Source organism: Sphaeramia orbicularis, chromosome 3 (assembly GCF_902148855.1).
Source record: "Sphaeramia orbicularis chromosome 3, fSphaOr1.1, whole genome shotgun sequence".
Lineage (NCBI taxonomy): Eukaryota > Metazoa > Chordata > Actinopteri > Kurtiformes > Apogonidae > Sphaeramia > Sphaeramia orbicularis.
In genome coordinates this window covers 33459424-33474962 of record NC_043959.1, presented here as the reverse complement: position 1 = coordinate 33474962, position 15539 = coordinate 33459424, and the positions used below count along the sequence as shown (strand labels likewise).

General features: G+C 36.5%; 1 protein-coding gene across 1 annotated transcript in view; it reads right to left on the bottom strand.

The window, feature by feature from the left end:
- The window catches only part of cep89 (centrosomal protein 89), a 55559-nt gene that overhangs the window by 32414 nt on the left and 7606 nt on the right, over window positions 1-15539 (bottom strand). Inside the window, exons 9-17 of the mRNA XM_030131191.1 lie at window positions 14963-15013; window positions 14460-14543; window positions 13579-13682; window positions 12108-12223; window positions 11757-11937; window positions 11000-11167; window positions 9739-9880; window positions 9526-9542; window positions 4481-4604 (exon numbers count right to left, since the gene is read on the bottom strand). Coding sequence (XP_029987051.1) covers window positions 4481-4604; window positions 9526-9542; window positions 9739-9880; window positions 11000-11167; window positions 11757-11937; window positions 12108-12223; window positions 13579-13682; window positions 14460-14543; window positions 14963-15013 — 987 coding nt within the window. The remainder of the gene's footprint in view (window positions 1-4480; window positions 4605-9525; window positions 9543-9738; window positions 9881-10999; window positions 11168-11756; window positions 11938-12107; window positions 12224-13578; window positions 13683-14459; window positions 14544-14962; window positions 15014-15539) is intronic.

Genomic DNA, 15539 nt, shown 5'->3' with positions numbered 1-15539 from the left:
GGCAACATGTACAGAGGTTTAACAATGAAAAGAGTACTACAGCAGGGCAGTAACGTCAGAGTCAGACTTATCTTCTTACTTACTTAGTGCTGCATCAGTGCTGAAGATAGGTGTGGTACCATCCACTATGATTCTGGAATCAAGGAAAAATGACTCTCTGGGTTGTTTGTATTTCTGTGAATGAATCCCATTTGTCTTGAGCAGTGTTGTGTGCAGGATGCAGCAACAATGCCTTTGCAAATAATGCCAGGGAGAAGTTGTTTTGGTCGATTATTTGCTTGTGGAGAAGCGAGCTGTGGTATTGAATAAATGAGCCATGGTATTCATAAAATGAATCCCTGCTAAAAATGTGTGTGAGAGTATCATTTTCAGTTAGCAGTTGTAGCTTAGTGGTTGTTCTCTCATGTAGCAAGGGGGGCTTTCACAATGCTGATAATAGAAGGGGGGAGAATAGTCATCCACTGGTAGGATTATTCCAGCACTGTACATCCTGTAACTCCAACTAACAATAGATCAGAATGGATATTTGTAACAGCAACTGTTGCTGTTAATAGAGGAAGATGACAAGGTCTAAATAACAGGACAGCAATAAAGAAAGCTGCTTCCACATGGCAGCACTCCAGATCACACCAAACACAAAGCCATCTAAGGCGTGGAAGTCACGTGGAAAAATCTATAATTTTACTGTGTTCACTGCGCAAAGATCCACACACAAATCACAGCCTTGAACAAAGAGGGATTGAAATGGAACTAGATGTATCTTTTTTTTTAACAAATCCACCAACATTAAGAACCAGACACGTCGGTTACTTTCTCATACAATCCATATTGAAACTGTAGAAAACACTAAAAATAATGTTAACATGTGCACAATAACACCCAATCCCTGCTGCCATGCTGCAATGACAGTGGCATGGCTAAGATTTGCTAAGGTTTAGATACAAAAACACAGTGATCAGGGTAAAGAAAAGATGATTATGCCTAAAATAATGATGTTAGATGGCGATTATGGATAAAGGCTCAAAAATAACCTATTTAGGATTGGTGAAAGTTTTTGCTCAGGGTTAGAACAACAACCTGACATGAACATCATCATAATCTTCCAAATTTGACACGACAGTAATAATATAATAATTTAGGGATCGACCACTAGATGTCAGTAAACAACAGGATGTAACTGATGTTTATATTATGCAGATTAGCTCAAATGACCTATGAATGTATGTCCACAGATATCTTTGCCATCCTTCTCTCGCATTTTTTATCATATTGGTTATGTACTAAATTAGTAGGAAGATGACAACATATATTTACACCTTAAAATATTAAATCAACATCGCACATAGTTTTCTATAAACAGTTAGCCCCGAGCTATTTTCTACTATTCAAATCTGTGGTAAAATTCTCTATAAACATCTGTGACCCTAAAAAATGTTCAATACCTGTGAATTCTGATTTACTGGATGACATATATACGGGTAAGATGGACAGACAAGAAGACCATGAAAAAAGTAATTTCTTAATATAGAAACTGTTGACTTTAATACTTCAGTACTTAATAATAGAAAACTTTCTCTGCTTTTAAGTCTAAGATTTCACTTTGTTTGACTATGATATTTGACAAAAATTAGACAGAAAATCATTACAAAAGATTTTAGTAGTAGTCACATGATAATATAGTATTATATAGTACTGCTTGTGTACATTTCCATCCTACCTACTATAAACACTAACTCAGTCTATAGATGTCACACATAATTATTACATGTACTGGTGACAAGCTGGTGAAATACAGTATGAAAATAATTTTCAGAGCCCTCCTCTTTCCATGTTCTGATCACCACCAATTGAACTCACATTCATACACGCACACACACCTTTTTCTCTCTGGCCTGTTGCTATAGAGACAGTAATAAAATTGTCAGAACCACCTAGATGTTTTTTTTCCCTGCTGTGGCTTGAGTGACAAAAGCATCTGACAGATGGAACACAGGCTTTGGCTCTAGAGCAAGGCACTATGGCAAGCACCACACTAGAGCCACATTCACATCTGGCATAACAAATACATAAACACAGAGGAAAATAGGAACTTTATGCTGCTGGCACTGCAGTACTACCGTCAGTCAAAGTGCTGATCTAGTGTACAAACAAACATTTCATGTAGATGTACAAATGTTGCCATGGTGACTCTCTAGAATAGGGTCACTTTAGTTCTGTGTGAGGGGGTATCATCGGTGTGGTTTATCACAAAGAAATTAATGGGAAAAAGAGCCGCTCCATTTACAGTATGCGTCTACAGTAACTTCGTCTATGTATAACAATAATGTACATCTTGGTTTAAAGACTTCTTTGTTGGTTGTTCTTCTGGACTGCTTTAGCTCTTTGAAAACGTTTCGTCTCTCATCTAAGAGACTTCTTCAGTTCTAATTACTGGTGGGGGAAACTGGACTTATAAACCAGCAGGGGGGGTGGTCTGTGTGGGTGGTTCATGGGCTGTTGGGGATTATCCTTTGTTGTCTACATCAGGTTTATAAGTCCAGTTTCCCCCACCAGTAATTAGAACTGAAGAAGTCTCTTAGATGAGAGACGAAACGTTTTCAAAGAGCTAAAGCAGTCCACTTGAACCGAGAAAAACTACTAAGAGGGACGATGACCTGGGCAAATGACAACCTACACAGACGTCATGGTTTAAAGAATATCTATATGTAATTTAGAACAGCCACGGAAACTAAGATAATCTTTAAGAGTGCTGTGATATAAAGAACAAGCCTTATCCTTAATCCTCTGTAAAGGCCACTGTCTGGAAATAAAACAGTATTGTGCACCAGTGTCTCCTGGGACAAGCCAATGATAAGTACAACAGGCAACAAATGTCTGACTGCTCAGTTACTATGTGGGTTAACTACCTTGACTAACAGGTCAGTAATACCCAAGATGCATCATTGGCATGCCCTTTCAAGGACTACATGACTGGTTAAAAATCACAACAATTAGTAAATACATTTGGTTGGTATGCTTTCATTTATGTCATGATGTTGTTTTATTTAGTACATTCAACTGATTTTAGAATAGTTTCTTTTCATTAATAATTAAAGAGGCAATATTTTCATTTTTGGTTTGAATTAAGCCTCAATTTCCAAATTAACTACTACTAACCCATAAAGACCCATTGCTACTTTTTGTGTCAGTTCCCAAATGTATTTTGTCTCTATCTAAACCTTTCTTATGTGATTATCAACATTTATTTCGAATATTACCTCTGTATTTTGCTTTTTTCAGTGAAATCAGGTATTTACTAGGTTTAGTTCACTGATCATACAATAATCATAAAAAACTCACGTTAAAGTTGAGCGTTATTATATCAAAACAGAGAGAACTGAAGAAAGGTGACTTTTCAGCGAAATATATCCATAACTGAACATAAAACCAAGTGTCTCCATCCACTGTGATTGATCCAACTCCATTGGTTTTTACTGGTGAATCAATGTTGTGGAAGATGACAATGCTTCCATGATCACTACGGAGCATTTTACAAACTGCATTTATACCAATCATTTACATGTATTGATAGGATTAGTGGATAACAGGTTTAAACATTTTAGATCAGTAAATGGTTTTAGTTGCCAGTGGATTTTTTTTTACGTCCTTATGGGTTAATATGCTATAAAGATATTTTTTACTGCAAGCTTTACTCAAACGTCAACAACCTAGATCAAACTGCAAAAATAATACAAAAAGAATATTAAAAATCCACTACAGTCAGACCTTGTCACCAAGCAGGGGCTGTCACATGTAGCTGCAATTAAAATAACACGAACGAACAAATGTCAACACAAGAGCCTGTCAGCTTCCATCAGTGTATCATCTGTGTGATCTACACCCTATTTGGGCTGCTTAATTTTATATTCACCAAGCCGTTTCTGTCAAACAAACTTAATAGCCAACTGATTGCCAGATACTCTGATACAGATCTGCCTGCCAAACACAAACTGTAAGCTGGTTTACTTGCATAACCTAACCTGAATTTAGTTTCAGTAAAAGAATAAATTGATATGTTGATTTATAAATAACTCACATTTGCAAGTTTCAAGTGCAACCAGACTGTACTAGCAGTTAAAGAGACCAGAACACACAGTTGCATGCATGTCTGAATCACATCAGTACCCATGATTATCTTGGTGCTTGTTTTAAATCGAACAAGAGTGAGAGAGAGTGAGAAAGTATCATGTGCTGATGATTTCTTACTTTAAATAAGATTAGAGACTTAATCATCCCTGCTTGACATGGCGTTAGAGTGTTTACCTATTTACACTTTATTTGTGTGGTACAGGCAGGTAATAAACGGTGGAGGAGGATGATCAATAACAAATAGATTACTCCAGTATGGCTGGCAGTTGTAGCCTCATTTACTAACCTAGAATCATGGGGTTTTGAAGGAGCTGTTTGTTAGACAGTGCTTTGTGCATTGAAATGAACTTACTTTGACCGCCTCCTGTAGTTTTCCAAAACGAACCGTGCCGTTCAGAATCTTCTTGATAAATCCCTGCTTTCCTGCTGAAGACCGAAGCCTGAGGAGGTAGGAGGGAAGACGGGGGGTTACTGATCTAAGAGACAACACAGAAGGTGGGTGAGACACACGATTGAAAAAAGGAAGTGAAGGATTTTAGGGGAAACAAATAGTGGAAAAGAAGAAAAGAAGTACATTTGAATTGGAAGCCAAAGAGGTAAATTGTACAAACTGCCACAAACAACACATTTTCAGATAATTAATCTGTGAATATGCGGATAAAAAAGGATACCTGGAGAGTACAAGATATAGGAGAAGTCACTTATCTGCTCATACATGAGTTAATCATAGAAGTAAAGTGCCTGCAGAAAGACGCATATAATTAAAGTGTTTTGTTTTGTTTTTTTTCAAATGAGATTGCTAATGATCTAAAATAAACCTTAATATTTTCTTCGCTATGTGGGTTTAGAGAAGGTAACAACAGCGAAATCATATGATGTGCGAAACATACAGTAGGTCACTGCCATTAAAATACATTCAGCACCTCAACAAGTGCTGACAATGAGCCCATTATTCTCCATGACCTATTTTATCTGAGTCTAATCAGTGACATGAGAATTTCTCTTTTTTCCATCCACTTTAAGGTGCATTATGCTACAAGTAGAATAAATGACGGTTGATTATGCATTAATGTGAATATTGAGGGTATATTAGTCTTGAGTGGTGTATTTGTTTTTACCACAAAGACGTAGGTGCACAGGGTTATTAAAAGAATACTGACACCTAGGCAAATGGCTGGGAAATGAATTTAATTTAGACAGTGTTTTTATGTTTGCATCTTTTTTTATCAGGAAGTTCAAGTGAAACAGCTCTGCTTATGTTGTATCGTTAGTATTTTGAAATTTCCTCAAAAATGTAAGGTTAAACCTAAATCTAGAGATACAAATAAGCTGCAATATGAACTATCTTTCATTATTTTTGGGTTGTTAAAATGTATATCAGTTTCATCTCATGGATTTGAGCTCACACCACTTAGTCACATTATCCAACTTTTATGTCTAACACTGTGCAGATTTACATATAATTTCTCCTCAATAAAGGTAACTATGGCTAAGTCTGCCCATCGATATACTAGAAAAATATTCCCTTTGTTTGACTCTCAGCCGACACAATAGCACTTATTTTCTTACATTCTCAATTATACATCTAATATGCTATGAGTGTCTTTTGAATTAAATTTTTTTTACCAGTTATGTCTGGTTACATGCGAAATCTTTCCACTCAAAGTTTGCTGATATTGTGTCTTTCTCCAGAGAGAACTGAAGTGCATCACAGTAAGAGAAGCAGGAGAGGCTATGAGTAAACTTAGGCTGATGTTTTACCCACATGTTAGACTGACACTGTACTATGGAAAGTTTGTTATAGATAATGGATGTGATTTGCACATAAAATATAGGGTGTTAAATATGTGTTCGAGGATATCAGAGGTTGAATATGTTAAGGTTTAGTTTACAATCATGACCAGCATTCCTGAGCTGAGGCTAAGGAGCTTTTAAAATTTTGTATGGCAACCAGAGTGTAAAGAGGGGTCAGATTGGGAGTATTTACATTAAGGATAAAAAAATGAAGATATGGATGGTGGGTGATGGATATGTCAGTGAAGGCTATTTTTAAAAAATTTAAAGCAATTTCAGTTAATGAATTTAAAGATACAGAGAGAGAGTAAAGGCATAGGTGCTCTTATCTGAGGAGGAGAAAAACATGATCATATGAATGAGTTTGAAAAGTTGATAATTGAGCACTTCACACGGTTAAGAAGTGGACCACTGAAGAACATTTTTAATGTTTCAAATCAAAACATTCAGCTATATGATTGAATGCCTTCCCCTCTTCTTTACTCTTCACAGAATTCAAGAAAGCACAGGCTGAGAGGGCAGCACTACTGGATCAAGTTGCTGCACCGAAAGACAAACACACCCTGTAATTTGACAAGCAAAAAGTGAACACAAAATTAGAGCAAGTGGAACTGGATGAAATTCCAGTATCAACTGCTAACATGAAAGTCCTTAAAAAGGAACATGTGTGTAATGAAGCTCAAAGAGACCATATGAATGAATTAGGGTAGTCAAAATTAACGTGTTAACGCAGATTAATCCATCATCATGATTTATCTGATTAAAATTTTTTTTAATCCAATTAACCCATCTGCAGCACAGAATGACTCTGAACTCTACTCTAACGCATTTTGGGCAGTTTGTCCAAGTAGAGTTAGCACCGTGCATGTGCAAATGGGCAGTTAATCCAGTAGTGACAGGCACCAGAACCAACCCATAAAGATAGAAGACGCTGAACAGCACGTTGGCCTCTGGATGGAAATTTGAGTACAAAAAAACCAAGAGGGAACAGTCAACCGACATAAAGTATTATGCACACTCTGTAGGAAGTCAGTTTTCTGAAGCACTTCCATCTTAAAATACCACATAAACGCTAAGCATACGTTAGTCAGGGATTCTTCTAGTTCTTTGGCTAACACGTCGCCCAGCTGGCAACAAACATGTTAAGACTTTCTTGAGTCTGTTTGTTCATGCAAAATGAAACGCAATTATATAGATTAAAAATGAATGATATTTAATTATGATTAATCAGAATTAATCCACAGAAACCCTGTGATTAATCTGAGTAAAAATTGTAGTTGTTTGACAGCACTATAATAAATATAACACCCTTAAAAAAACTACTGTATGGAGGCGAAGGTGAGATGCCTAAAATTCCTCATAATCAGTTTTAATCTGCCCAAGCAATATTCATCCCATAAGAAGCTCTAACACAGCTGGAGAATATGAGCAATCAAACTACAAGTACATTCTGCATGGTAACGTGGTTATTCAAAGACAACATGACAGTGCTTCATCCACAGTCGACAGTCTTTCATCTGTGCATTTGAACATTTCACTGGAGACAAGACTGGAAACAATCAGAACTGGCTGTATTTCCTTCAACAATTTACCTCTAGTCTGCTAAGAGAATTGATTTGCCTCTATTTGCACATGGATACATATCAGTGCTATGGCAAAACTGAATGGCTCTTTAAAGGAACGCTTTGAGAGTGAAATGGAAATTTCACAAGCTTGGTTTGAAAAACCTTTCAACTCAACAGCAGATGAAGGTAAGGGTAGAAAAGTGCTGAAAGCTTGTGCAATGAAATCATGCTTTAATGAACTTGGTATTCTATAAAAATTTAAGGCTGACTGTATCTGAATAAGCTCCAAAGAAAATGATAAACAATAGCTTGTGATAACAGAAAACCCGCAGAAGAGCCAGATTTCAACACATTGTGTCGAAAAAGTACAAGCTGTTTTAGACCTGCTACTGTTTGTTATTGAAGAAACACAGCAGTAGAACTAAAGGCATCAAAAGATAAAAATAGCAGGTTTCTGACTTCATTGGCAGTGAATACTGAAAATACTGAATGCAAAACAAATCAAACGTTGTTCAGTTACAACCTCTGGTCAGACCCATGGTCACCACTGTTTCACTCGATCTTCTCATGAAAACTTGAAGCGTTCACAGCCACATAGGAAAATAATTAAGTCTGTGAGAAATAAAACTTAATACTTTGGTTTTTCTGAAGGAAAAAAAGGCATTTAAGCAAAAAAATTGCAAAAGCAGATTGTGTCAGATTTGTTAAATAAGGCATCAGTGACACTGTGCTCCATACACAGAGAACAAAAAAGTCCAAATCCGGAGACTCATCAAGAGGCTACTACTCCTTAACTCCTGGAAACAGATAAAAGAGAATGGCCAAAAGCTTCACAAAGTCCAAAGGAAATTCCACTGGATGACTTGAAAAGCAACATCACAGTTAACAATCTGAGTGCTGAGAACAAAGATCTCACTTGATCATTAATTGAGTAATACTAATCATGGAACAGACTTCAGAGGACTATAGGTTGGGTACTGAAAGGGAAAAACGATTTAAACTATGGAGTAAAAGTGGGAAAACTTGTTTGGAGGATGAGCCTCTCCAGAATGAGAGATTTAACAGTTCTCTGAAGTGGAGAATAAAGAAAGGCTGGATCTCTGAGTGTTTTTTTTTTTTTTTTAAATAGAGGATCATAAACTTCCTTCAAGACAGACAATAGAAGCTGAAAATGAGCAGAAGAGTCGCAAAAAAACAAACCTCTACAATCAGATTAAAGAAGGACAGAAATTAAGAAGACTCATGGGGACAAAGCTGCAGATTCAACAATGACTCAATGCAGAACAGATGGCAGAGACAACACTGCTCCAGCTGATGCCAAACTGAAAATCTGAAGTCAAAGGAAAACAAAGATGCAGAAGCCTCAATCCTCTTTTAGTTTGCTGTCACAAAATAATCAGATACTCCTGTTATTTGTGATCTTGGGCCATTTTAACTTCTAAATATTTAATTTTAATCATTTATTTGAAGTTACTCACTTAACCGTATTTTACCACCATATCTTTCCCACATTTCTCTAATATGTAGATCAGCTTTCCTAGTGTATGATAATGTAATTTGCAAATTGGATTAATATTGGTATGTTGACTGGAATGCCAAATCAGTCATAATTAATAATTCCTGTCTTTTGCACAATCATTCTTGATTGTCACTGCTGATGTCAAACGTGTGAATCGGACAACGGGTAAATTCTCCACAGGCAGCTGTTTTCTCTGAACACAGGACTAGAGCCCCAGAAACTAGAAAGCACAAGGGTTGATTAATCTGACCCTCTGAGTTTTCTGCCTCTCTGAACCAACTGATGACACTGTCACAAGCCATATGCTGCACAGCTGCTGCTTATTACTCATTAGCTTCTCCATATATTAGAGGGCATTATCCGGACTGTGCTGCCTTGCTGCTGTATTTTATGAAGGGATCCTGTTTGCCAGTTTGTGTCCTGGGTACCTGCCAGATTTTCTGTTTTTATTTGCCTGATCGCACCTGCATGCACACCAGTTTTCAGCCAGTAAATGAGAATGTAAAATACCCTACCTACCTGCTAAGTTTCTGTGTCTACATTTGAGCACGACTGTCCAAAAATGAACACTTTCTCAAACAACTACCCCTCTGTTTTTCTGGTTCAGCGTTCGTTTTTTTAAATATCATTTTTATCACAGTTGCAAGTATGAGTAGCTTTGTGTGTAACACCCAGTAAGGTTTCTCTAGAGACATTTATTATGTGTAATGCAGAAGCTTTCTATAGCATTACCATGTGTAATAGTTGGTCTCTTTCCTGAGAAATGTGCTCTGCCACAGAGATGACAGCTTCCAAATAATGCCGAGTCTTTTCCTCTTTCAGCACAGATTCATCCTTCTGTCGCCTCAACACACTCATCTTCCTCTCAGCTTTTCTGTATGAAGAAGAGACATGAGAGAATGGCAAGAAGTAAAAATTGAGAAAAAAGAATGGAAATAACACAGAAAAGGGGATATGCCAGTGTAGAAAACAAGGCATAGAACAGAGGAAAAAAAATAAGTCACTGGACAATATCATGAGACCCTGCTGTGTTATAGGTTAATCAAACACCTTCTGACAATCTTCACACTACAAAATGAGAAAGCCCACATTAATCTCAGCTCAGGACCAGATGGTCTCCACTGACTAGTATAGCATTAGTCTTCCCAAAAATAAATTGTTAAAAAAAACAAAAAAAACCTGAAATATAGTAAAATTAAAAATACTGCAAAGCACTGTTATCTCAGGTTCCTATCACCTTCAAGCACCAGGACTCTTCACTTCAGAATGGGTCAAACGTCCAGTGAACCAGTGAATTAATCTTATTCCATGCTACACATCAAATACTTTTTCAAGGATGAATCTGTACAAATTCAGTTTATGGGTGAAATGAACTTAATTTAGAAATTAGGGCCAGGCTTTATAGCTACTTCATTATTTGAATGATTTAGTGGTTTCATTTGAGGGTTTTTTTGTACTAGTTTCTTTGATGAGAATTTCTACATAGGTCTTCAATTTAGTACTTAAAAGCCAATAATTGCAAAACCATTAGATACAGTAATGAAAACGGTGTGAGTTTCCTGGCTATATACACACACACACACACTTCGCTCAACTCTGATGAAGTGAAAACTCCTGTGGAGGACAACTGGAGAGTGAGGGTTATGTAATGTTCTTAAACTTTTCACAGTATAACAAGATATATTAAAAATATCTTTACGCATTTTATCTCATTAGTAGTAGTAGTAACAACAGTGCACCTCATGTACCAGACTCTGTCTGTTTTGGTCCGGTCCTTAGACAAAATATGTACTTGACCACCTGCTCCATACATTCTCCACACCTGTTCAGTTTTAAAAAGAGACTGCCTCACCTCTTTTTAAACACTGTCCACCATTTTTTTGGCCTTAACCAGTGACTCCTTTTAACAACAAGTGGTGATCCTACATTGTGTGCCATGTGCAGAATAACAAAAAGAGCATAAATCTCTTCCTGACAAAACACAGATTGGTACCTGTTAGTTTGTTCGGATAGCTCCAGCTCAGTCTCCATTCTTTTAATGTCGGCACTTAGGTCGGCCTTCTCCAGAGTCAGGCTCCTGTTCTTCTCCTGTAGATTGGACACCTTGAGAAGCAGCTCGTCCGTGTCACTCTTATTTCTGCTCTCCTGCTGCTCCAGCTGCCTATGAGCCCAGAGTAGATAGCATAGAAAACTTTAACAACCTCTGGTACTCATATTAATTTGTCATATTGCTCTGGTCTCCACATAACATAAGGATATCTATAACGTTAAAAATCCTTCTTACTGGCATATTCTGCTACAACTACCTGCTTGATCTAACTTATGGAAAGTGGGGCTGTCTTTTCTTCAAGTACTCTTCTTGTTTTATTTGTCACAAATTTTAATAATAGCTTGAACTGAAACAACTGTGAAGTGAGCTATTAGCACACCTTTTGAAGATAAGATGACGTTTTTGGTAGCAGGAATTTTTAAATAAGGGCAGGTGACGATGGGCGATTCCAGTGGAATTCACAAGAAAGTGAGACCTTAACCTACAGCAAAACCTCACTTATGGACCACTCATAGTACAGTGTGCTGTTCTGTGCTGTGATCTGAGGATAAAATATTACCCCCTGCAGAAATTTCTTTCCTGTCCCTGAAGATCTCACTTACCACAAAGCACTGAAGCAGGTCTTTTTTTAGTAATGATTCATTTTTTTTTCCTGGAGAGAATAAAACATTTAACATAAAAGAAAATACTACAGAAGTACCGTCTGAGTTTCCCAGTGATGTTGCAGTGTTCATCCCAGGTGATAGCATTTTTGAGCCGAGTCTGTAGAACTTTTACATCCCTCATGTTCTTCTGTGCCTCTCTCCTGCTCTCCTCCAGATCCTCCTCTAAACGCTGCTTTTCTGCCTCCAACAGCATGAGCTGCTTGGACATCTTGGACACTGTGTAAATGCGTACATTACGTACAATAATGGAACAATTTTTAAAAAAGAAAGACAGAATTTCAGTAAAGGGGGACATAAATATTCCCTTTTTAAAATTTACATCTGGCTCGGTCTGCCTACTACAACTTTTTACTTCTTTGCACTTAGTCTTCCACAGGATGCAATACCTTCAGAGTGGTATTTGCTGTTGTTGGCTTTGGCCTTAACGTGCTGAGCCTCGAGCTGTTCAATCAGGACCTGGTTCTCTTGCAAAACCAGAACTGCCTGTTCTTGAAGCTGTTGACTGGACACAGAACAAGGCAAAAAATAAACATGTATCAATACCAAAAACCAAGCTTACCTGCTTAAAATTGTTTTTATCTTTAGGTGGTGATCTGTGGCTGATGGTGGATATTATCTTGAGGGGTTTATTATAGCAGTTTATTCTTGAAAGAGAGATGGGAGGACTAAACTGCTCACACTACTTGTTTTATAGGTTTTATTTATTCCTGTATATTCATATGCTGCAGCTTTGGAGTAAAATGCACTACTTTTTAAACTAATGTAGTCAGTAACAGAGATAATACAAATGCCTATTCCTTTACACATCAGAATAAAGTAATCAAAGCTGATAAAAATCAACGTACCAAAAACAAATCCTCTGCCCTGTCTGTCTGCACACAAGATTTTTAACACAGACTGGACACAGTCCTACTCAAAGAAAAGTGTGTTTTAAAGTCCTCTATACGATATATTATTCAGTGAGGTTATTCCATTATTAGATTTTGTATATTATGCTGTATGTGTTGCATGTTTTATTTGTTGTGACTCTCTGCAGCTGCTACCGTGGTCAAGTCCTTGTAAAAGACATTTTTAAAATAACTTTATAGGTTAAATATATATTTATATATATATATATATATATATATATATATATATATATATATATATATATTCCAGACTTTCTCATAATAGTTTTGCTCATAGTCATTCTCTTCTTTACATTATAAACAGTCTTTATGGACACTCCAACTATTTTTGAAATCTCCTTTGGTGTGACGAGTGCATTCAGCAAATCACACACTCTTTGACGTTTGCTTTCCTGATTACTCATATGGGCAAAAGTTTCTGAAAAGGTATGGATAATAGTGTTAGGTATGATTATGACATCAATATATGTTTGGTTTCAAAACAATTGACGTAGTGCCTGCTGAGAAAAAACAACTAAATGTTCATTGTAAATTTTGCTTCCCCACCCTGTATATATATATATATATATATATATAGATAGATAGATAGATAGATAGATAGATAGAGAGATAGAGATAGAGATAGAGATAGAGATAGAGATAGATAGATAGATAGATAGATAGATAGATAGATAGATAGATAGATAGATAGATAGATAGATAGATAGATAGATAGATAGATATAAAACCAATAATAAATTAAATGACCATGAAAGACACAGTAACGGTAAGGAAAGAAATTGGAGCAAAGAATAAAATCGAAAGCAAAATCTTATTTCATGCTATTAAAGCTCTAGCAACAAACACAGGGATGGGAAAGCCAAGACTAAGAAGGGAATAAATAAGGTATTTAAATTTTTCAACCCTAGGAACATGCAGGGTGAGAGTGTAGAGAAAAAAGTCTTCTCACCAGTCCTTCTGGCTGACCCCTCCGATCTTTGCAATTTCATCATGCAGTCTCTCATTTTCTTTGATCACCTCCTCAACATGGACACGCAATCTCTTCATCTCCTCCTGAGGCAAATGAATACAGACATAAGGACTGAAAGTGAAATGGACTGTTTCATATTAGAGACAACAAAATGAAAACATTGTTACAACCTTTTCATTTATATTAAGGACTCCCCCTTCACCATGACTGGGTGCACTGGTGCTCTTGCAGTAGTAACAATTTTATTGCACAGTGTTTGAGAGCCTATTTTCTAGTAAACTGCCGTTTTATGTTGCCTGTCATTTGTTGCGCATGCCTCTGACAGCTTTTTGTTTTTTGTTTTAAACCTTCTGTTTATTGCGTTTTTTCACATAGAAAAACAAAGAACATGGTTCTGTTTAATCCAAAAGTCAAACAAATAGACAAACAACATGTGGAACAAACCCCCCTCCCTTGGCACACATCCCTTCCAGATTACAGGAAAGACAAAAATAAATAAACAGTATATAAATACAAAATAGAAGTATAAAAATTCCACTTTAAATGGTACCAAAATATAAATAAATAAATAAATAAATAAATAAATAGAAAGTAAATAAATGAAAATAATAATAGTAATGATAAATCAGAACTGCTAAGGCACACCAATACTGTATAATACAATACTCAGTCAAGAGAAACATGACAGATTGTACTATTACCATAGATCAGCAAAGGAGTCCATGTCTTTTCAAATGTGTAACAGGCTCCAGCTAAAGTCAATCGAATTTTTTCCCGTTTCAGAAAAGAGAGCTACAGCTTTTTGTTTGAACAAAAAATACAAAAACTCATACACAGACAATCCTTCACATGCAGTTTACCTCTGTGGTTTGCAGAAGAGCCTCCTTCTCTTTCATCCTGTCTTCATAGGACAACATCAGCGGGGATAAATACTTCAGGTCAAGCTATAGAAAAGAGCAAAAAGCTCTGACCAAACTAACATCAAATCCATCGCAGTGTGCCCATATAGTCGCTGCAGGAGGAAGAGATATGTTTCCAATCCCCACTAGGTACACTAATCCATAAATCTCTACCTCTATCTCTACCAGGTGCTAATGGGCTTTATTTTGTTTCACTTATAATTGATGGATAGTGAACATACACATACAAACGTGGTCATTCGAGTGTCAATATAGTGACACCTTCCACAGTAGACTGGTTCCACATCATCAAATTGGCTATGCATCACAAATATCTCACATGTTAAAATGGTTTAATGTAAAAGAGACAGAAACACTAGCGCTATAGCATCTACATTAATGTAAGTATTACTTTATTACATAATAATGCCACACTGTTCCACAAATTAAATCCAGCTACTGACCAGCCATGGAGGAGGTGACCCTGTCTTTGGTAAACCACTGATTTTGGAGCTCTAGAGGAAACAGTAAAAAAAAAAAAAAAAAAAGAAAGAGTGAGACATAAATGTTATTTTTTTTTACATACCATTAATATACAGTGAATATATATATTTTGTTAGTTCTGCACAAGGTTTAAATTCTTAACAAAGACAGTGTGAATAAAGTGTCAATGCAAGGGAGACTAAGACAAAACACATTAGGGGGGCTGTATATGTGTTGCTCTAACTAATATTAAATATTCTGTATTATAGTGTACATCTGTTTATGAATTTCATGGAAAAGCTATAAAGTAAGAAGAATATATTAATTTTAATAACAACAGAGCAAATGAAGAGCACGACAATGTCTGTACAGCACATAAATGATTAAATCATAGCCAATTTAGATTTATTCTACCAGTTTTTCCTGCATTATAGTACCACACAAAGACACCCCAGTATTTTCCCTTATTTATTCCTTTGATCAACTGCACTTGAGTTGTCAGTAATGAGGACTAGCAGAGATGTGTAGTTACATAGGAACCAAAATGGCAGTGATGAG